Here is a 22,870-nt window from a genome sequence, read left to right as displayed (position 1 = left end):
AAAAGATGAAACATTTCTTCAACGATCATGGTATTTGTTAGCTCCTCCCTTGCTGGTGTAGACACAGAAAAAGATTCATTTCAGTAAACTGGACCAAAACTCTTTCCCCATGCCACCAAATTCACTATTAGTCCCTCCTCTAACAAGGAAACAGAGGACTGATCTTAACCTCAGAGACCTCACAAAAAAAAAAAGGAATAAAGTATCTTAAATAGCTGCTCTTCTGAGGCATTGTTAATCAGAATATTGCACTAAGCTGTGAGCTATTTTCCTGCAGGGGAAACAAAATGTGAATAATTCACAAATCAATACATTCGAACATTTACCACTTCCTCATGTGTGACACAACTGTATCCCTGGAAGGTCTACTGCAGGAATTGCCCATTTATGATAAGCCAAGATAACTTAGAACTCATTTTGCCTATTATACAGTGGTATATATTATGCAGTTTACAAACTATAACCATAAAAATAAAGAGTTCCTCATGTATATGTTCATTAGCTGAACCTAACTCCAGTACAGCTTGCTTCTGTATGGCAATTGAAGACTATGAAGACTAGTCAGCTTTACCAAAATGTATTTTCCAATTATTTTTAATACTTAATTGAAATACAATAATCTTTTTTAAAAAATCCTTTGGGACCATAAAGCACACTGCTGAAATAGTCTTTTAGAAAAAAGTAAAAAAAAAAAAAAAAAAAAAAAGCATATTTAAGGAGTAATATCTTCATGTTTTCTTCTTTCTTTCCAATACTGTAGGCAGCTTAAAGATTTCCTTTAAATTCATCCAGATTCCATTAGAATAAATATTTTTGTAGATAACTCGTCTGTCCTGAGACTGCAGTGCTAGGTGGTGAGAATACCCATATCTTCTCGATTTATACCATTCATTGGATGTTTGGTTGGTTAAGGCCAAGTATAGATTGAAACAGCAGTACGCTCCCAGTACAAGAGTGAGAAGAATAACAAAACCAAGCATGAAGACAATCCTAGGAAAAGTCAAGAAAAGGTGCTGCAAAGAAAGAAAATAATAACTTAGTTAAAAAGTTGGAGCACTAAATCAGATGGAGACATAAGAGCTGCTGTGACAAGTCATCTGAAATAAGAGTACATACACACTCATCACTGTGCAGCCCCAGAAAAAAGGTCACAGCCCCATCCTCCATCCAGGGCAGTGATGGTACATTCCTAATTGGATCTTTTAGTAAAGCAAGTAGATATCCAGATACTTCCTCACAAAACGTGCTGTTATGCAGGGTTATTTTTTACATCGATATATCTCTGAATGTGTACGTTTAATACCGGAGATTCTGCTGCTTATCACCTCACTGCCTTATTACAGAAAGAGTGAAGGCATCAAAATACAAGTGACTCAAAGCCACCATTCTCACCAAGTGAGAGAAAATATTCAAATATCTCAATTCTCCATGGCAGTAGGGTCCTGCTTTATTGTCTCCACTAGGATATCTCAAGGATTGTAAACAGTCTCACAAATGTTACTGCAGTAGATGGTCACTGGAATGTAAAGTCATCCTTTATGGATCAGATGTGTTGAGTGAGAGCAGTCTGGAGACAAAAATCCAGAGAACAGGAGAGCTGAAGGCAGTGCTTGTAGAAAAATACTGTATCTTTAAAGTATTCTGCAATGTCAGGTTTCTAAACTTAATTAACTATATAAGCTGGTTACCAACCACAGTCTGCCCACATTCTGTCTCCGAAAACACCTGGGCTTAAAAGATTCCTGAAAGAAAATGCTGAGATAAGCCTTTTTTTTTTTTTTGGCTAAGAACTCAGATAGCATATACTAACCTGAATGAGAAAGAGGATCTCAATAGCTTGTTCTTGTCCTTGGTCATCAATGTAACTTCCATACATCATATTTGACAGCAGTACCACTTGGATGAGAAATGCTGCTGTGATGATTGCAATGTTGGCAGCCATAGCAGTTAATGTAAACAGGTAAAGGAAGAAATACTTTGTATTGAAGGCACCTATGCAGTTGTTGACCCACACACAGTGGTGATCAAAACGATGTACACAGATATTACATAAACCTAATCGAAAGTGAGTGACAAGACAGTTCAGTTATCTGGCTTTTAAGTAATCAATATCATTTTTACACTGTATAGTTTAGATTTTCATCCAAGAAAAACAGAAATATGGTCATGTTTTACCCTATTTTTCTTTATAATGGTAGCTTTTTAAGCAAATAAATTAATTTTAATCACATATCACCAAAGAAAACCCCAAACCACTAACTGATCTGGAGTTCATTTCCTCTCCTACTCACCATTGAAGACTGCAGCTCAAGCATTTGGGTTTCTCTGATAGCACTGCCTAACAAAGACCATGAAAGATAGAGACTGTACCTCCCTGTTTTAAGTGATGAAGATAACAGCACATTTTGCAAGATAAACACAAAATCCTGAACTCTTGGAAGGTGATAACTTTTCATTTGACTTTTAGAAGCTTAAAACTTGCCTATTCCTGACCCCAAATGCCACCCTCAGAACTAGTAATCTCTGTGACAGTAATTAGAAGAACAAGCCCCAATGATGGGTGAAGGGCAGCAGTGATCTGGAACCCTCCTGAAAATAAACAAAACACTGTGGGCAGTCAGTTGCACAACAGGACAGACATTGTGCAAACTGCAGTTATTGATGGAAAGTTAATTTGCAAAAGTATTATTACTATTATGCTTGTCCATGAAATTCAGATTCTTACTGCAATGTTTTGATCTGGCTGGTTTCTCCATGTTGCATGTAGGGCACACGATACCTTTCTGAAATAATACAGCATCATATGCATAAATCTTAATCAATGATGTGTGATTTGATTTTGTTATTATACCTGTGAAAGAAACAAAACAGTAATACTAGTTTCCTCCAAAAAAAGATCAAGTACTTGGTATTTGTAACATTTCTTGGATTCCATTTTCAAACAGCTACAACTCACAGGCAATGTGAGCTTACCAGGATCGGCCCGAGAGCAGAGAGTGAAGAACCCCATATTCACAGCCAGCAGCAGGTAGGGCAGCAGCAGGAGATGGACGGGGAACTCCAGCTCCCAGCAGTAACCAAACACTTCCCATGTGTATTCACCATAAACTGCTGCTTGCAAGGCTATATGCAGGACAACAAACAAACAGCTTCTGTAACAGGAAGGTGACAGTGTATTTAATACTCATCATCCAGATTAACAGATCAAGTACATTTCGCAGTGATCAGGAAAGACCTTCCAAATGCAAGCAAACACCTCTTCTAGTTTTCAAGCTAGCACAGATTGCTTGTTAATAGTGATCTCTCCAGCCAACTGCTTCTCCTTCCCTTTTTCCCCACATATACTCCTTTAAATCTCCCAGCTAAATTCACTTCCATTATTGGTTTGTTCTTTGGATTTTTTTCCATCAGGTAATGAGTCAAGTGCAAAGTCTCATAATCCCTTTGTGCTGCCAAAACGTGCCACAGGCCAGGCCAGGCCAGGCAATATTCTGCCAGAAGACATTTGCTTTGTGCTGCTCTGAAAGCAAAGAAAATCCCAGAAAAAATATTTATCTTCCATGAATGCAATCTCCAGCCAGTGGGACCAACATCCACTACACTGGAAGCTACTGAGCCACATTATGTTTATTTGTCAAATCTATTCAAACATTTCAGGGTACCGTCTTCTCAACCATAAGCAAGGAGCAGAAACAGAACAGCACAGCAAACCTTGAAGGGAATCTGTAATCCCTGATGAGTACTGCCGACAAAGAGAGAATGTCTGAGGATGATACGAAAGCTTTGACAGTACAAGTAGGAGGAAGCCACTAATAACAGTCAGAAACAGTAGCAAAAAGTAACATCAAAAGGTTAAAAAAGTGAAATACCGTGTGTGGAGGAGCCTGTGAAGCACCTTCTGTGTCATTCTTTGAAGCCGTGTGGGGATTACAAATGATAATATCTGAAGCAAACAAAAACACTTTGTTATCTGAATTGCACATCGCTTCTTCCTTGTGAAAAAAGAAAAATACAAGTCACCCAATCCCTCATAACAGAGACACTATTCCGTATCACTGGGGAAGAAGCTCCTCTTCAGGTGCATGGGAGCTCCTAAAAATACAGGCAAGCACCTTGCTGGGGTTTTCAAAGCGGGAGTGAGGTGCTAATATATTCTTGCAAGACCAATAGACATGAACAAATTTATCTGGGTTAATGTGTGAAAGTTATAAGGAGCTTATATCAGGCTACAGACTGGGTAACTGGTTAAGCAGGGGATAGAACTGAGCAATTTCTAAACTACAATAAGCTTCATCAGGACATCTGACAGATGTAAGCGGAGATAAGCAAAGGGAGAAAGCCTGCTATCCTCCAGGAAAAAACAGCACTTTCTTCTAGTCTGAATACTATGCAGTCTGATAGCTGCTCCATGTCTGTCTAATTGCCCTTTCAAAAACAGCTAGGCACAATGAAGAAGAAAACTGCCTGTCTTCATTCAGTGAAATTCTTGGCAAAAGTCTGCGACTGTGGAATTGTTTAATTCTGCTGTTCAGAAGATGACATATCTCTATAGCAACACTCTGCTCCATCAGTGGTGGAAGAATTAGAGCAGCTGAGTCTATTTCTAGTAGACATGGAAAGAAAATACGCAGTCAGAGCTTTTCATCTTAGATGTGAAAGACCACAAGGCAAAAAGCATACGCAGGTTTGGGAAGATGTTAAATATTTTTCTTTCAAGTGGTATGCCTTTTATCAGCAGTTTAAGTTACAGATCTTGATAAAAAGAGGTTGCATACTGCAGTAGGAGACACATTAGACACAACTAGACAGAAAAGCAACCCATTATGGAACTGGTGAATTCAAATTTAAATTAACTGTGTGTGTGTTAATTACAGTGTAGCACTAGGTTCAAAAACCGAAACACCCAGCATTACCCTACATACATCACAGTAATCCCTTGTATTTCAGACATCCCTTACACCAAAGCAAAAGGCTCTTACATATGATTTGTGCTTGCAATGATTATGGAATTAAGAGAATATGAACAGGAAAAGATCTGTATAATGAATAAAACCATCTCGCTCTAGTGAATCACTGGCAGCGTAGAAAACAACGTGGGATGGAAGGTAACTCGTCAGAGAGCTAGAAACAGCTGCAGTGTGTGTAAGTTTATTTTGTATCGCTCACAATAAACACTTTAAAGGACCTTAAAATAACGCAATCAGACAACTTCGACAAACTTTAAGGCTTACCCACTTCATTAATTACAGTCAGAAATGAATTTAAAATACAGCATATAGAGAAACTATTTAGGATTGCCTTTAATTATTTCATGCATACAAGTATTTGTCCAGACAGTATTAGGTAACGTAAGAAAATAACGAATTTCTCTGCATAGTGATCTGAGTGCCTATAATAAAAAATGAAAAGAAAATATAATAGTAATAACAAAAATCAAAGTCTGTTTAGACTCATATAACTAAATATTACTATAACTATTATCACAACTTAAATAATTCCCTAATCCTTTCCCTGCCTAGAATGCTACACTTTTTTTTTCTATTCAGACACAGTCCAAAACACAGAAATATAAGCTGGTGCCTTTTCAATTAATTCCCTCTGTTTTTACAGCAAAAAGCCAATTCTTAATCTTCTTTTAAAGCTCTTCATCCCCTCTCTTTCTTAGGAAACAACAGCATGCAGCATTCTTATGGACTCACATTAAAGAGTTTTTCCTAAAATACTTGCCACCAATTGTAACTGTCTCCCTACTTTTATTCTCATAACATCCCCCACCACTTTCCTCTTAATGAGAACAGCAAATAGTACAAAATTGCAAATACTTGGGGCTTTATTATTATCTAATTTCTTAAAGCTCATGTGTTATAGTCTCACTGAACAACATAATTTTAGTATCATGAGAAGTTCTGCCCTTACTGTTATATTGTGGTTACTGTAGGCACATCTATAAACAGGATATCCCTTAGCTATTAGATGCCAATGTTTTTTTACTACCAGCCTGGACAGGTTTTCAACAGGTGAAAGGAAGCACTTTCCTATTTCTGATCCCAATTAGCATTTCCCTAAGAGCAGCGGTCAAAATGGGATGGAATATGAAATACAGCAGCTCACCATTACGAACACGTATACTAGCATTTTTTATGTATCAGTGGCACTGATTTTAGCAAGATGAACCAGGAAATGACATCAGAACAGGAAACGATCATCCTTCTGAAAGCTCAGCTCCTTACCTGGGCCGCACCATTGACACTTCGTGCAAGGAAACTCTCTTTCCTTCCAGAGTAGCTGCAGACCAGGATAATAGTAGCGAGAACAAAACACAAATACATCAAGAAGAGAGTCAGAAAGTCCATCCTGGGCCCTGCAACGCAACAGGAGGAGCTCATCAGTGCCTCGCTCAGGGCCGGCTTTACCTCGTCTTCCTACATCAGTGCCTGGGCCTGGAAATGCTCCATGCGGTTTACCCAAACAGGAATGAAGTATTTCAAAGTCCAGGCAACCTGCACAAATCCCCTCCATGAGGCCAAAGTATTTATTTCAAGATGTTACTGATGTATTTCTGTGCAGCCCCAGACCAGGCAGAGAGAGTGTTTTAGAAAGCATTATACCAAAAGAGATCTCAGGCGGCCTCATGGCAACTTATTAAAACGGATCTGTTGGGGGGGGGGGGGGGCACATGAAATCTGCGGGAAACGTGGGGGCACAGGTGCACCCATTACAGGGGACATGGGGGGCACGGGGGCAGAAGACACCCCCAGGAGACACCCAGGGACACTGGGGGGCAGGGGACACCCCCAGGGCACCCACCACAGGGGATACTCGGGGGCACCAGGACATGGGACACCCCCAGGGGACACCCAGGGACACTGGGGGGCAGGGGACACCCCCAGAGCACCCACTACAGGCAACATGGGGGGGGGCACAGGGGCAGGGGACACCCCCGGGGCTCACCCGAGGTCACCCAGGGGCAGGGGACACCCCCAGGGGACACCCAGGGACACTGGGGGGCGGGGGACACCCCCAGGGGACACCCGGGGGCACCGGACACCCCCAGAGCACCCACTACAGGCGACGGGGGGGCACAGGGGCAGGAGACACCCCCAGGGGACACCCGAGGGCAGGAGACACCCCCAGGGGACACCCCCAGGGGACATCGGGGGGCAGGGGACACCCCCAGGGCACCCACCGCAGGCAGCACCCGGGGGCGCTGCCCCCCCCCCCCGCCGAGGCCCGCGGCCCTGTGAGGGGAGCAGGCCCGAGGGACACCAGGCGGGAGGGCGGCTCGCCCCGGGGGGGGGCACCGAGGGGTGTCCGGGGTGGGGGGGGGAACTCGCCGGCACGCCCGGCTTGGCCCAGGAACCCTGGCCGGCCCCGGGGGGGGGGGGAGGGGGCTGCGGCTGCCCTTATCCCCGTCCCCATCCCTTTCCCCCCCCCCGCAGCGCCGCAGGGACACGCTCACCGCCGCCCCCTCCTCCCGAGGCCGGCTAATCGAGCGCCGACGGCCCTCCTGCTCGGCGATCGCCTAGGAAGGCGTTGCCTAGGAACCGGGAGGCGCCCGGAAGTGGCGGCGGCCCTGTCAGCGCCGCGGGCCGCGCCCGGTGCGGAGGGACGGGCCTGCTCCCCCCCCCGCCCCGTCCCGCGGAGGCAGCGCCGAGCCTGTGGGACGGGGCCGAGCCTGGGGAGGCGGCGGAGATCCCGGCTGCGCTCCGGGGCAGCGGCGTGCGCCTCGCAGCGGCCCCCGCGCCTGGCCGCCCCCTCGCAGGCAGCTCGCGTGCGGCTGCGGCTTAGTCCGTGTTCTGGGGCCGGGAGACTGGCTCGGAGGTGGAACGGGGCAGCGAGTGACAGCGGCAGTCGCAGCCCCACGGACACCTTCAGTAGCGCACACAAGGCAGGGATCCCCCCTGAGGTGCGGGTTGCGGACAGTCAGGTTGTAGCTCTGGTCCCGCAGAGACCCGCTGGAGGACAGGCAGACCTGAGGCTGGAGTCCCTCTCCTTGGAAGGACAGATGTGCTGAAAAGGAAGGGAGGAAACCAGCTAACGGGGGAAGCACCCCTGGGACTGGAGCCTGCTGCAAAAGGTTTTGCCTAAGAAGTTCAAAAAACCCCAATCTTAAAAGACAGTGTCTCTCTTTGGGGAAGTGTTTTGAAAACTCGGAGTTCAGCCCTCTCAGTTTGCCAGCACTCAGGTGAAGCGCACCGACAGGCTGGGCAGCTCTGGTGGGAATGGGCTCCATAGGACACAAAGGGAATTACTTAACAGAGTCATGAATATAAGGTGTAGCTACCACAAGACAAAAACACTAGGAAGTGTCTCTAAATTGAGCTAGAAATCAGCCATCGGTTCCTGAAGCAGGTGAAGCTGTTTCAAACGGCAGTATTGCTATTCATTACAGGCCTTTTTCCTTCCTCCACAGCACAAAAGGAAGATTAAAGCAACAGAAGTAAAAGTTAAGGTCAAACCATTTCGCTAAATCGCAAAGTTGTGTCTGGAATTGTTATGGTCCAGGGCAGCTCATTATGATGGGAGCTGAAGGGAAAAGACATTCAAGTCCCCTATTTTCAAAGAATGCCATGAAGTATTTGCGACTGTGGTCTAGAAGGTAGCAATTGCCCAAGAAGGCTCTGTGGAACACTACAACACGTTCTGTTCCATGTAGCTGTCAGGAAGTTGCAAAAAAATCCTCATATTCATGAAATCTTCTCTTAAGCAAAATCCCTCTGGCTTCTGCAGGAGCTCTGGGTGTTATATTCCCTGGCAATGAGGAGCCTCCTCCAGAACCAGCGCGTCCTGTATGCTGTAAAACGTAGGGGTGAATTTGTTCCGGTACCTGCAGGGAGAGCACCTAGAACTTCGGCTGAAATGGATTAAAACTTTAAGAGCTGAAAGTCCTCTGCCGGTTCCCTCCGTGGTGACTGTTAACTGAAACCGTTCCCATACCTGCAGCACATTCTGTACTCCAGAACGCTCGTTAGGTCAGCCTGCTAATGAATGGCCTATTAGGTTACTGTACCTGGATAGAATTTGCCATAGAAACTCAGCCAGTTACTGCCATAAGGTAACTGATCCAAAAGCTTTGAAGCTGTTGTGATGATTTTGTCGGCTAATCGTCTTGGTCCCAGTCTGCTGCTGGCTAGATCTCAGGCGAGACAGGTAAGCCTTGCAGGGAATGCTTTTGCACCAAGAGTAAAATAATTTGCTTGGTCAGGAAGAGTGGCTGTGAGGTTTCTTTCAGGAAAGGGATCTTGTTTTCCCTGGTAAGTTGTTGACCAACAATGCACCAAACTAGAATCTGAGGGAGGGAGAAATGCAGCCTGAATTCACAGGGGCACAGCTGCCCTGGAGTCTAGCACAAGGACAAACTAGGAGTCCTACTGTAGTGCCCAAGGCGCTTTGCTCCTGCCAGACTACATTGTGAAGGAGCCTTTTTTGCCAACCTACTGATAGCAAGCAAAATTTTTATACTGTTCCAAGTACAGGTGTAGATTTGTTTGTGACATCAGATGTAACTTTGCAAGTTTGGTGATGTATAAAGGAGCGCTTGGTTGGGCCACTGGCATTAGTGTAAGTGTGGTACAAAACGGTGTAGTTTATTTGCCTGTGGTGTGCCCCATGGAGCTGTAAAACATATTCCTGGGGCACGGAGACGGCGGTGGCTGCACTAACAGAAGTTACCGCAGTGGGTACCACAGAGCAGGGCGCTGGCATGGGTACTGCAGTTGAGCTTTGCTCAAAGCGGCCTTCTAGTCTGTGCTCAGGGACGAAACAGCCAGTAAACACCTTGATAGTAGGATGACTCTGACAGAGATGAAGCTCATTCAATGTAAATGCTGCGAAAATCAGTTAAAAGTTTTATCAGATCCAGACGTCTAGAAGAAGGTCTACAAGGACAGCAGTCTTTTTCTTATCTGTAGATTTAGCCTGGAATTCCATAACTAATTTCTTGCAAGGACTAGAATTTGCTGTCAATGTTTTAAAGTATTTAGTCACTTAAAAATAATGGAAAGGAAGGAGTTACTTGCTAAGAACTGAATATCCATCACAGTATTTCTCTGTGTGTTTGGGCAGTTTAATAGCTAAGCAGATTCCCTGATATTTTTGCAGGAGTGTGCATTTCTGTGTCGACACAGGAGGGCAGTGCACGCACCATCGAGCAGCAGCCGGTGCGTTTCAGCTGGTAAAGATATCTGTGCTTGTTCCGAACCTGTGCAAACGGAGTTGGTACAGCCTGAAGCTCGGGCAGTCACAGTGCACGCGGGCCTTTCCGTGGCACTCGGCAGGTGTCCGAGCAGGCAGCACTGCTGCTTTTATCATTTACACAGGACCTGTCGCTCGGTGCTTGCACTTCCCAGCCCTAACAGAGGCAGAGACAGATTATCATGGTTTCCTAGTTCTTTTCTAATCAGGAAATTCTTCCTAGGCTAATGAGGCACGCTGGTAGCATACTGATCGCAGCACACCAGCAGCAGGAGCACGTCTGTGCTCCACATTTGTGTTTCACCTTGGGTGACTTTGCTGCCCGCAAAATGAGGAAACGGAGCCAACTGTCCTGCAGGGATCCTCACGCGCTTCTGCCAACTCGAGTCACTTCTGCACTGGCCTTGCCCCTGCTACGGCCAGCATTACCCCTGCCTCCACCGCCACCAACCTCCAAGTCTGCTAGTGAACCCTGGTCCTAATCTGTAGCCTTAGCTTCCGATGCAGTCCTAAGCCACCTCATTACACTGCAGAGGAGCTGCAACTCCAACTTGCAGCGCAGTTCAGGATTATAACAAATCATTTCGTACTGGGTTGGGCCTCTAGTTCTGCCATGGCATCTCCGTTGTGCAGCATCCGTTCTCCTCCGGAGCAGATGCAATCCATTCTGGTGACAGACCACAAACTGAGTTCGGTGATAGGAGCGCATAATGAATTAGGCAGAGACTTGCAATGCCTTTTGACTTCAGAGTCTCACATGTTTGTGATAACACAAATCACATCCATTTCTTCTGGCTTCACGTCCAGGAATGTGGCAACCTGCACAAGAGTACTAGCATTAGAGGAAACCACGGCCTGGAGAAGGGGAATAACAAGAGAAAAGGCTGTTTAGACAGTGGTGCTCTTCTGATACAGAGGAATGTCTCTGTGAACAACCGTGAAAACAAAAAAACCCTCTGAAAATCTGTGTAGGAAAGTCGGCCGTGTATAAAACCCAGCCTGGGAATCAGACCCTGGAGGATGGCTGAGGACTGTCACAATCATCACAAATAGCAGGCACATGCATCACAATAGTTCATTAAAAATAACACCCCTGAAAACTCCCAGAAGTCAACATTTGGATGGAATGGGACATTCCCCTTGGGCACACTGAGGACATTGTGTTATGCAAATTTGGTTTCTGCAGAAGAACAGCCCCCTGCGAGAGCAGAGACATCACATGAAGCCATGCCCAGTCTCCAGCGAAACGTCACCCTGACCTGGGCACTCGTGTGCTGTTACGGAGCAGAGCGTGAGGAGCAGAGCTGAGGGGACAAAAGGAGAAGGGTTGCCAAGTCTGTTGTAATAGTGGCACATTTATGAACAGTAAGGGCAGTAGTGAGAGGGAGAACCTCCACAGCAGTGTGTTCATCTTCTGGTGAGGTAGACAGTTCCCTACAGCTCCCTTTCCGTCATTCAAGGCCATGCCAAGTGTCCCAAGTCAGTGTTTGTGTGGAGACTGTTTCACATCCAGCCCAGCACTGCTGACAGCCCAGCGCACACTGGCACATTAAAGGGAGGACATGATTGCTGCGTGGTGCATAATGGGATGCAGTATCCCTGCCGCAGACTCCCGCTTCTGCTGGTATTGCAGCAGGACGTGTAATACCGTAAAACCTCTTAGCTCGCTAAGCTCTGGGATCCCTAAGTGCTGAGGATGCAAAGGAGAAAATCAGCAGTGGCAGCTTAATATGGAGCCTGTGCCAGGGTGGGGGTCTGTGCCCTGGAGATGCTCTCAGCTACTCCCTGCTGTGAGAACGGCCCTCAGTTTCCATAGCACGGAGAGCAAGTGTCACTGGAGAGAGCAGTTCTGGTGAGCCACAAGAAAGTTAGTCTAGACCCTGAAATCACTTCAGCATATTTCATGTTTTTTGGTAGACACATACTGCAAAGTCTCCAGTTTTCTACCCAAATCACCTGGTGACAGGACCAAATAAGTCTGAGCGTGCCCAGCCCAGCACTCGGGAGCCGAGACAGAGGGCCACATTGCTGCTGCCTTGCTAAGCCACTGTCTACTCAGATTTGCCTGTGTGGCAATGGATTTCCCCACGTGAACTCTAATCTGTTTTTACCTCCTTTCAGGTCTTAATTCCACTTAGATCTGCAGTCTCAGGTCAGCACTAGACTCAGCTAGTACCAACACAGTAATTAGTCTGTCCGCAGTCCTCCTTGCGATGAGAATAAAGTCAGTTAGAATGGAATGAAAGACCTATCTTTGTACCTGCCATTAATTCACAGTGCCTGGAAGGGTGCAACTCCTGGGTAAGAAGATTGGGAAGTCATTATAATGACTGCCTTATGCGACATGGGAGGGAAACAACCCCCCACCTGAAGGATTGCAACCCACCTGCCCGGAGCAGCACATTCCACCAGTGTTTCCCTGCTCTTCCCCTCCTGCGGGTCCGTGGCATTGAGCGCATGGGCTGTTTTCTCCACCAAGCGCCCTGGAAGGCTGCGCCGAGGACCCTGGAGCTGGGAAGCTGCCTCGAGGAGTCGGGAGCTGTGTGGGTAGGTGACACGCTTCCAAGGGAGATGGAGGAAAAGACAGCTTCAAGCCCGTAGTGGGACAAACCTGCACCCGGTGAGACCCCGGTAGGCTCATCTGAATGGCTGCAGCTTTCTGTAAGTGTTTTACCTGCTCGTAAACCGGTAGGAACAAGAGATGGAAACGGATTATTGCCAGTCCCCGCGGCAAGGGTCAGTGCTGCCTACTCTGCCCTCGCTGCTGCTCTGCCTGGGTCCGTTGCGGAGTTCAGCCCAGCGAGGCGATGCTCTTCGTGGCGCTCGCTGTGCTTAGATGGCTCTTGCTAGCGATCAGAGTTTCTGCTTGGCAGCCCTAGGGATACTTTGATACTTGTGCTCTGATGGATTTCATCTCGTTTTTGCCAAACTTGCCTCTGTGCTTCAACCTCAGCTTGTCTCCCTGTCCTTGACATTTATACCTGTTGATATGTTCCAACAATTTTGTTTTCTCTTTAAATAGTAATAATACCTGACTTATGTATCATTTATCAGCACAGCTGTACAAAGGACAGTATTTTAACATTTATGATGTCAGTTACAGCATATTGTTTGGTTCTTTTAATATTTTCTTATGGAGATGACCCTTCCCGCGCCCTTTACAATGCAGTATTGAGTAGCCGTTTGCAGCAGCCGACCAGCCTAGTTATTAATACAGTTTCCTGTAGTAATGCTGTGTTCTCTGCCTGCCCTCAAGGTTCCTCTCTCAGAGCAAGCTGTTCCATATTATCTTTGCTGAAACTGAACATTAGAAACGTCTTTCATCTCTTTGGACTATAATAGGATATTAAACAGTGTTTTCATCTCTGCTGAATTTTGGACAATGCCAGGAAGACTTCCCAGGAAGAAACATCTCTTGGTCATTCAGATCAGAGTATAGAGTCAAGCCATCCTGACAGGGATAAGATGAAGATACGAAATGATGTCTTTGCCTTTAGTAGTCCTGAGCTTCCTGATTTACTCTAATGAGCTGTGCGAGCACAGCAAAGGCAGAAAGCAGCCACTTTGGGGTAAATAAGCCAGGAGATGCCTTCACGATGCATTCTGCTCTCTGTGCCTCTGAGTGACTGGTGCAGATAGAGGGTGAACTCCAAACACTGGGGAAAACTAAGACAAGAAGAATTTATATAAGTACAGATGAGGTTGAGGTACCCTCTTCTCACTGATTTCCTATATCATTTACGTATGTAACTGTCCGTCATTTCTTTGTGAATCTCTCGATTTCCAGCACAGCATAGCCATCCTCTGCATCCCAAAACTGGTGGAAGCAGAGGTTGGAGGGCTCCCCTCCTGCTAGGCAGGAGGGCTTGAAACTCGTTTTCTTGTTGGCTTCTCTCTCCTGTGAATTATTGGTTTGTCTCAGAATAGGATTGCCATTGAGACTTGTTTGCAACTGGGTGCCTGGTGCCTTTTAGAAACATCTTGGTTTTCATACTTTGATTTTTTGATCTGAACAGCACAAAACTAAAGATGCATTCATGAGGAAATTTCGTCAGTGATTATGAGTCCTCACAGTATCTATAAGATAATTTAACCAGATAAAATAGTCTTTTTTTCATTTTTGTAAATGCTTAATACGTGTTAATTAACACAAATGAAATAAGTGTGGGAATTAAAGCATCTTCACAGACAGCCGAGATCAAATGAAGTGAAAATCTGCATGCAAATTAATTTAGTGAGTGTCAGTGGACAATGAATGCATGCACTTACACATCACGAGACTCCAACGCAGCTTCGAAAGAGCATCCAGGAATGTTGCTTTTTTATACCGCAAGTAAGCCTTGAAAATCAGATGGTCTGATTTCACCTTAGGCATGGACAACTTCTGTAGATATTAGTGGCTATTTATTAACATGACATGCCAGAAATATGAAATAATCATTTTGCTAGTCAGGTGATTGTAAGCAAGTGACTAAATTCATTTCCATGTGAAAGGTGGATTATCTATATATAACTAACAGGTGAAACAAGGGCTCACCTCATGTTCTGGATGTCAGGTTAAACATTGGCTTTTCATCCAGTTGAACTTGCTTCCTCACTGCTAATTGCACTGGCACTGCTGGCAGCCCAACAATAGAAGAATAAAAGCCATTTTTAGGGAAAAATTCCAACAACAAGAGAATCCCCTTCAGAGCATTTCTTCTCCAAAGGTGCCAGGACAGAGCATGGACTAGAGCCCACACTCCCGAAGGAATCCACATGGTATCTACAGGGATTAACATTATTAATAAAGGAAAGTACAGCACAATTCCTTTTCTCCCTCCTTCTTTTCCAGTTGCAACCATGCCAACAACCAACCAGGGCTGGCCCGAGGCGTTTGGGTTCAAGATAGGTGGAAACGGTCCTTGCTACATCCTTTCCGTCGAAGAGGGCAGCAGTGCCCACGTGGCGGGTCTCCAGCCGGGGGACCAGGTCCTGGAGATAGAGGGCCAGCCCGTCTCCTCCCTGAGCTGCGAGGCGCTCGCCAGCCTGGCGAGGCGGTGCGGCAACGTGCCCCCCAGCATCGGCGTGGTCTCCCGCGTGCAGCATGTGGACCTCAGACCTGGCCCCCAGGGATGCTTCGGCTTCACCCTGCTGAGCGGCAGCAGCAGCCCCCTGCAAGTGGAAAGCGTCGTCCCAGACTCACCTGCCGGCATGTGCGGGATCAGGCCGGGGGATTACGTGCTAGAAATCAACGGGATCCCGGTGAAGCTCTATGAAGCAGCAGCTGCCATGATCCAGTCCTGCCAAGGGAGGTCTCTGAGGCTGGGGCTGCTGAGGCTCGGGCGGCTGCAGAGATGGACCAGCAGCAGCATGCGGGAATTTGCCCAGAGCGCTGAAGCCATCCACCAGGAAAGGAAGCAGAAAGCGCAGGAATTCAGCAAGAAGGTAAGGCCGGGCAGGCTGTCGGGGCCCTGAGCACCTGGCTGCTCCGGGCTGAGACAAACACAGGCTTGCTCTGAGAGCCGTGGCTGGCCAGAAAATTAGCAGCATCCCAGAGAGCCAGAACAACCCATGTATGTGTCTGCCCTTCCCCTTAGCACTGAGGGCAGTGAGCTGCATGGAACATGGACACTTTCGGTTTGGGGATTTCAAGCCCCTGGAATTTCATTTGAGCTTAAGGCTTGTTCTCAGTGCAAAAAACTAATGGCCGGATCTTCAGCAGGCATAAGTCAGCAAACCTGTAATTCAGGACCGAGTGTTTCGCCGATTCCCACATGCGTCACTCTTGCCAATGTGCTCGGATGGAGGGGGACTGGTCTTGGTTTGGTCAGAGGATGGTGGGGTGCAGATTCAGGGCTTCAGTTTCTGAGAGAGGAGCCTAATAATTACCCATATTTCAGTAACGGCGAGGAGAATAAGTAAACGTTGCAAAGAGCTTTGAGATTCTCTAGGTGATGATCTCAAGTACTTATTACTTTTTGCACTATGAAAGTATAACATTTGTCAAATGGAAATCCATAGGGCACATCTCTTACTCAGGATACTCATTTAAAGTTTTAGCATGTCATCCTGTAGACATTTTAGGTCTTATTTTGTTGCAAAGGGAAAAATATAAATGTGATTACATCTTCATTATGTTCCTGAAGGCTGCCTAGTGGGTAGTTTACCAAACACATTGCCTCTTGCTAATTATAAATTTGATCATGGTTGTTTTTTTAATCTTTCTAATTTCCATTTCAAAGTAGCCTTTTAGAATACTGTTATGAAAATAACAAGGCTCATGTTTTTTTGATCCTGAGCTAATAAAAGAACAAGACATTCATAAAGAGATTCATGGGTATCAGCCGAGTCCCCTCAGTCAGCTTTTAAATTAAAGATTCACAAATAGGCATTGAGGTTTGGATTCATAAGGTAGAATATTGCATGTGAAACAGATACCCACTGATTACAGAAGATTAACAGCTGCTGGGAAGGTTGCTCCGCACTGCCTCCGTCTAGTGAAGTCACATTAAACCATGTAAATGTTTCCTGGGTGATCAGGGGAGAGCACTTTCAAGCGAGCAAGCAGATAGTTTTGTAGCCCTTTTCCATGCGAGTCTCAGCAGGATTACCCTGGAACCGGTTCCCATAAACGTGGTCACTGTACCTGTGAAGCACTGCTGGCTCCTGCAGCAGCCCCTCTGCCACGTCCCTTCCCTCGGAACAACCCCGGAGAATCGGAGCGTGGATGAGCTCGCGGAGCGCTGCAGGCTGCTGGCTTTCAGGCGCTGGAGCGCGACTTGGCTGGCAAACGGCTCTCCAGGGGGAGTTAATGGCTCAGATGTTTTAAGTTGCTTAATTTTTTATACGATGCAGAAAATCACAAAACCCCGCAGGGTGCTTTACCCCCTGTTTTACCTGGAACCTCTGCTCTCACTGGTGCTTCTGGTGACAGAGCCAGGAAGAACAATCCAGGTGCCAAAGGAGGGTCAGGGAAACTGCTCTATGCACACCCGGCTACTCCTGTCCTGGCCCTGGCGTAAGGCTGGAAGGTCTCAGGGTGCCTGTGGCTTGTATTTCTTATGTCATTTGCAAGCTGGAGATACGGAGCCTTTTCCCACACTTGTTCATTCAACAGAGTCCCTGTTTTAATAGGGCTCATGTGGCAGACAGACTCCTGGCAGTAACATTAATAAAAGCAGCAGGGCCAGGATCTGAGCTGTGCTGTGCAAGTTGACCGTTACAGCAGCCCAGGGGCTTTACCAGAAAGTGAAAAATATGTTCGCAGTTTCAGTCCAGGTCAATATATCCCATTTTTCCCCCTACACACTCAGAAATATGCTAAAGAATTATATTGATACAAGCAATAGCGACTACACCACAGCCAAGCTGTTCAGTCTTGGCTCAGGCAAAAATTTAATGGAAAGGGCCTGGGATTTGGTGCACCACAAAATGCCAAGTTTTTCTGTCACTACTGTGCTGGACCTTGAGATCAAAAAGCACGTGAATCTGTCCGTGGGGGAATGGCTGCCTTTAATGCCCCAGATTCAATAACCTTGAAAGGTCTGCTGCTTCGTGGGAATCTCAGCAGCGTTCACGTGATGGCTCTCGCAAATCGACAAGTACCTGGTGGTTTGTGATGTAGGTTAAAGTGTCTGTGACAACCATCTTTGGAGAGCTTCAAAGTAGAACAAGCGCCAGGAGGCAACAACTCTTTCCCTTTCTTACGTAAAGGGTCTCTCTCATCCAGCACATCAGGCTTCTTAGCTGTCTTCCAGCTCATCTGCACTGTTTCTGCAGTGAGATACAAATACAGCAGCACACACAGGGAAAGGGTGAGCAATTGCTCTCACTGACTGTTCCCACCTACACTTGCAAAGTTGGAAAGAAACAGTTAAACCCACTATCAGCACAAAACTGTTAACTAACAGGAAAATACAACACAGACACAGGGACTGCAGGCTTGTGACAAAGAGAGTTTTCTGCATCCTTTGTATTTGCTGTACCTGGTGAGGAGCAAGCAGGCTTCGAGCAAAGCATCATCAACAGTGTCCTGCACCCACTGCCTAACCAAGCAACAGGGCAAGGAACAGCCACAGTCACCACCACCTCTTATCATGGGGCCAGGAAGAGGCTAATGTGGAGGGTTCCATGGGTTGGGTGCAGCATAATTGGCTAGATGCTAATTAGCTAATTAGTCTGCCCATTATGGCTCTCTCAGGTGGAGTGGATGTGGTAGTGGCTAGCAACTAATGAGCTAGCAAGGTCCTTTCCCACTGTCTGTGCTCACACACATGTTCCCTCTCCCTATTTCCCTGCAGCCTTCCAAGAGTTAACAGCAAGAAAGTGTCACTTTGCAGAATCACAGTGTCATTAGAGGCTTAAATACCTCCAAAAACACATTGTCATGTCCTCTGCCAGGTAGATTCCAAAATGATCTGCTGGGTCCAAGCCCAGCAGTACCAAAAGCATCTTCTTGCAGCCTGTGCAGGGGACCAGTTGTGAAGCAGCAGAGTTCTGGGTTTTGCTGTGACACTGATGTTTTCAGTGTGGTATTTATAACAGCAGAACAGCAATAGCCGTAATGTGCATGAGGCCCCAGTAATGCTTAGTGATCGGTTGATGACAGCAGTTTCACTTTCCTCACTGCATTGATTCCTTTCTCTTTGGTTGACTGGGTGTTAAAAATAGACAAGATGTGTTTTCTATACAGTCTCTACCTGTATATGTATGTTTAATTTCTCTGCTGCTTGACGTCTGTTCCCTCTTCTTTTCTTGCTCCTGTCCTTCTGCAGGTGGATGAAATCCTTGGCGATCACCCAGAGGTAAAGGAGAAGGTTTTCACCGTCCTGAAGCAGTATGCAGCAGAGAGGAAGGTAGAATACTTGGCTTATGCCCTCTGCATGGTTCTCACCCAAGAGTCCCACCAGCTCCTTATTGACAACATCAGGTACAGAGTGTCAGTAACCTTCATGTTGCCATGCTGGTAATTAAAACACGGGCATGAGCCTGCTGGTGATGAGCGTACAGGGGCTGAGCAGCTTGGGCTTGGTAATAAAGTTACAAAGCTGCCATTGCTCACTCTGCGAGCAGCTTCCCTTGGGAGGTACTGGAGGTGCAGAGTGGCTCCCCGATAAGGGCACCTCCTCTTCCCGCTGGGATTGCAGCTCCGACTGAGGCAAGATCGTCTTCACTCGGGGGAGACAGCTGCAGCCGAGACTGCTCGCTGCGTGAGGCAGGGGCCCCGCAGTGCTGGGTTTCCCCTTTGCCGTGGGGAGCAGCTGAGCACTCAGCGTGATGGAGTCTCAGCCCCGGCTGTTCCTGGACCGCCGCACCCCTGCAGCCTGCGTGGCTGCTTTGCCCTGTTTTGCTGACATCAGGAGATCTTGCATACTATCACATGTCTAACAGCCCGTGGGTCCACGTGCAGTGGTCCTGGCATGCAGACCGCTGAGTCTAGCGTGAGACGTAGCTGCAGTAACGCCCATGACATGGGGGGAAGAGCCCCTTGTCTGCCCACGGGCCAGCAGCCCGCACCGCTTCTGCAGCGCACGCAGAGGCACAAAGTTGCCTGCTGTCCCCATCCCTGCAGTGACCTAGTGGTCACCAGGCTCACTGATTCATTGCATCTACCGACAACACGGGACTTGGCTCCCTTTTCTGCACATCATTTCAAAGGGAAATTAAATTAGTTGCAGAATGGCTGGCAATTATTCAAGAACTGGGCCAGAAAATAAATCAAGCTCCACAATTAGAAAACTCAAATTAGGGTTCAGCTGAGGGTTGCCAGCAGGCTTTGGGGAGCTCTGTCAGGGTCATGGGGCTGCCTTCCCCTGGGGCCAGGCGCTGGGCTGACCTGCGTGTATCTGCTGTGTCCCAGGGATGGGATCTGGCCAGATCTGTGGGTCACACGTTCATGGGTGCTCTGGGACTGCCAAACACGGATTGGTAATTTCACTAATCGAAGTAGCTATACGTTCATGATACATTTTCAGTGGCGGTAAAACCCCCACAGAGACCAAGGAAATCTGGCAGGAGCAGGGTGATGGTGCAATGCACAAGTGACAGTCATCTGGGAGAGGACAGGAGACACCAAGCCTGGCCACGTGCTTGCAGGATCCTGGCAGTCTCTGCGTGTCAGCTCGCGCTCCTGCGTGCTGCCCTCGCTTCCCTTGGGAGAGATCCTGAGCCAGTGCCGCTTGCATTCATGGAGCCTTTCCCCTCTCCCTTTGCACCATTTCCTCACCTCAGCAGACGTCCTCGTGGTCGGCACTGAATGATTCCTTCCCCATTTTGTGCTTTGCACCCTTGGTTCTCTGCAGCGTTTGGTGCCCCTCTCGCTCGTACCCGTTCCAGCACTGAGGAGCTGGCCCTGGCTTGCGCCTGGGAGCGTCAGAAGGGCAGGATGCCGTGGGGGTCCTGTGCCTGCGTTTCCCAGTCCTGCTGGGGAAGTTCCCTGCACTGGGGCCGCTGGCTGCATGTGGGAGGCAGGGCAGAGTGTGCCTCTTCCCAGCAGCAGTGGGGAAACGGGCTGAGCATGAGTGCTGCTCGGTTTTGCTTAGAAGCCCCATTTGAACCAGTGCTGTTCCTCTAATCCTCCTAATTCCCAGTGCTGCAGCACTATCCTGACTGATCCGCGAGGTGCCGTTGCCCAGGCAGGAAGGGCAGGGATAGCTGTGCCATGGAGCCCAGAAGTGCTGGAGCTGGCGGCGCACGGGTTAGCTGGTTCCTGCAGACTCTACGTGGCAGCACGGTGCTCAGCGTGGGCTGATTCATCCCGGTGCCTGGCAGGATAAACGGCTCCGTCTAGACTTCTATAACCCAGCTTGCTCTTAAAGTTCCCGTGAGCTAGCCCCACAGCAGGCAGGCAGGGAAGTTTCGCCTGCCGGGCAGGGAAATCAGTCCTGCCGCCTTGGAGGGTGATGGCCGGACTCCATAGCCTTGGGTCGCCCGTGTGCCGGCAGCCTGGGAAAGGGCCCGGCACTTCCTGGTGACTGGCAGGCCCGAGTCCCGGCGGGAGCTGGGTGACGCTCGGGCTCCAGCCCTGGCCTGTGCCGGCCTGGCCGTGCCGCCTGTCGCAGGGATGGACAGGCCAGGAGCGCTGCAAGGGGCCACCCGTCCCGTCAGGCTAATTTGCCCTCCCGAAAGTGGGGGGAAAGTCACTGTCACTAGAGGAGGAGGAGGAAGGGCAGTCGCTGGCTCCTGTGCTGTTTTCAGGGGATGCGGCTTCCCTGCTCCCTGGCATGGGCTGCTGCTCAGCAGAGGAGGGCTGAGCACGCACAGAGTTTCTTTTGATGGTGCCGCTCTCCCCGCTGGCCGGCAGCTGCTCTCAGCTCACAGCGTTTTCTCCCTCTGGATCTGGCACTTTTAGCACAGCTTGAATCCGCACATCAAGGGGGGGGAGGAAAATTGCTGTCTTTGAAGTTCTTTCTCTCCAAGCATGGCAGAGACTGGTCTGAACTGTTGCTCCAAACGCAGCCTGCTAAATATCAGCTATGGGGGATCTAGGGGTTCGCAGCATTGCAGCCATGTGCCGATGGAAATGTCTCATCTCATCTGTGGGTGTGAGCTGGAAGCCAAACTCTTGTCTGGATTTGGCTCTCTCGCAGTGCTTGTATACATAACCTTGTCTCGTGCAAGTCCTCTTTGCACTGCTGGGATGGTGCAAGGTGGGGTTTTAAGTGAGGACAGAGCTTGTGGTCCTTGCTGGATTGGTCCTGGAGTTGGTCTAGCCCCCTCCTGCCCTTGGTGGGGCTGCCCCGCCGAGGCGAGACCCAGCCGCCTTGCCGTCTGCGAGCAGGTCTGCCTGCTCTTTTCGCGGGGAGCGGGGAGGGGGGGGGGTCTGTGCAGCGAGACACTGTCTGTGCCTCGGGCACGTGGTGGGGATTACGGTCAGGCAGGGACGACGGCCGTGAGGGAATCAGGTCTCCATCTGGCCCCACGCCGGGCCGGGCTTTCCAATTCCTACTTTAATCAGTGGAATTGCAAGATATTACAGTTACCATAACAACAGCCTCTGTGCCAGGGTCTCAGCTGCGCTTGCAGAGGTCCCGGCGGCGGGAGGACGTGGAGAGCGGTGGCCCGGGGTGGCCCTTGCCTCGCAGCGTCCCCCCGCAGCGGCTCTGCTGTGGCAGGCCGTGCACGGCCGCCTGGAGCCCCTTCAGGACCGTCGTCCGTGGGCAAAACCCGGCCGGGAGATGGGTGCAAACGCAGCGCTCGGGCTTGCTCGACCCCTGCAATCTGCAGCACCGGCTGTGCCTGGGCCACGCGCTGTCCCCGCAGCCGGTACCTTGGGAGGGCTTGTCACAGCACCGGCGTGCAGCCCCGCCAGCTCCGTCCGGCATCATTTATCCGTCCTCGGCGAGGGCACAGCCCCGCTGCCGCAGCAACGCGGGAGGCCTCGCCGCACAGGGAGGTTTGGGTGCTGCCGGCGTAGCTGCCGCGTTGCAGCGGGGCCGCCGCGCGCTGCTGAGCTGCCATCTCGGAGCACCGGCGGTGGGAAATCCCAATTAAGAAAGTCCCAATTAAGAAAAAAAAAAAAAGCAGAAAAGATCTTTTCCCTAATAGGATGGACAGAAATGCCTTGCATGTCTCGGAGAACCCCACTGTCTTTATCCCTGTGAAATTATATGGGATTTTTTTCCCACAGAGGGGATTTAAATAAGCTGCTAAATTTTCGTGTGCTTATTCCATCTGGACCCAACACCCTTTGCGT

The 22,870-nt window shown here is 48.6% G+C and overlaps 2 protein-coding genes across 5 annotated transcripts in view; one reads left to right on the top strand and one right to left on the bottom strand.

The window, feature by feature from the left end:
* Window positions 1–561: 561 nt before the first annotated feature.
* Window positions 562–7,562, bottom strand: ZDHHC4 (zinc finger DHHC-type palmitoyltransferase 4). Of its 4 annotated transcripts, none has more exons than XM_064520023.1 (7): window positions 7,460–7,562; window positions 6,231–6,361; window positions 3,870–3,943; window positions 2,974–3,152; window positions 2,693–2,851; window positions 1,811–2,055; window positions 562–1,013 (listed from the first exon to the last, which is right to left on the bottom strand). In XM_064520023.1, the coding sequence occupies exons 2-7, from the start codon at window positions 6,351–6,353 to the stop codon at window positions 729–731; spliced, it is 1,065 nt and encodes a 354-aa protein (XP_064376093.1). In that variant the 5' UTR covers window positions 6,354–6,361; window positions 7,460–7,562; the 3' UTR covers window positions 562–728. The 4 variants fall into 4 exon arrangements, with proteins under 4 accessions (XP_064376093.1, XP_025959744.2, XP_064376095.1 ...); XM_026103959.2 differs by having other exon boundaries at window positions 2,726–2,851; window positions 7,460–7,561; XM_064520025.1 differs by having other exon boundaries at window positions 1,811–1,914; window positions 2,726–2,851; window positions 7,460–7,561.
* Window positions 7,563–15,036: 7,474 nt separating this feature from the next.
* The window catches only part of GRID2IP (Grid2 interacting protein), a 53,225-nt gene continuing 45,391 nt past the window's right edge, over window positions 15,037–22,870 (top strand). The window contains exons 1-2 of the mRNA XM_064520022.1: window positions 15,037–15,621; window positions 18,951–19,105. Coding sequence (XP_064376092.1) covers window positions 15,037–15,621; window positions 18,951–19,105 — 740 coding nt within the window. The remainder of the gene's footprint in view (window positions 15,622–18,950; window positions 19,106–22,870) is intronic.

The sequence above is a fragment of the Dromaius novaehollandiae genome, chromosome 14, assembly GCF_036370855.1.
Source record: "Dromaius novaehollandiae isolate bDroNov1 chromosome 14, bDroNov1.hap1, whole genome shotgun sequence".
Taxonomy (NCBI): Eukaryota; Metazoa; Chordata; class Aves; order Casuariiformes; family Dromaiidae; genus Dromaius; species Dromaius novaehollandiae.
Note: the sequence above shows the minus strand (reverse complement) of the source record. Positions and strands in the feature narration are given on the sequence as shown.

Bases quoted from the DNA above. Each gene is read 5' to 3' on its own strand.
- ZDHHC4 (XM_064520023.1), bottom strand. From the start codon at position 6,353: ATGGACTTTCTGACTCTCTTCTTGATGTATTTGTGTTTTGTTCTCGCT. The intron at 3,944-6,230 runs GTAAGGAGCTGA...TGTTTGCTTCAG, and splicing joins GTGTCAATGGTGCGGCCCAG to ATATTATCATTTGTAATCCC. The intron at 2,056-2,692 runs GTAATAATACTT...ACTTTCGATTAG, and splicing joins TTTCATGGACAAGCATAATA to GTTTATGTAATATCTGTGTA.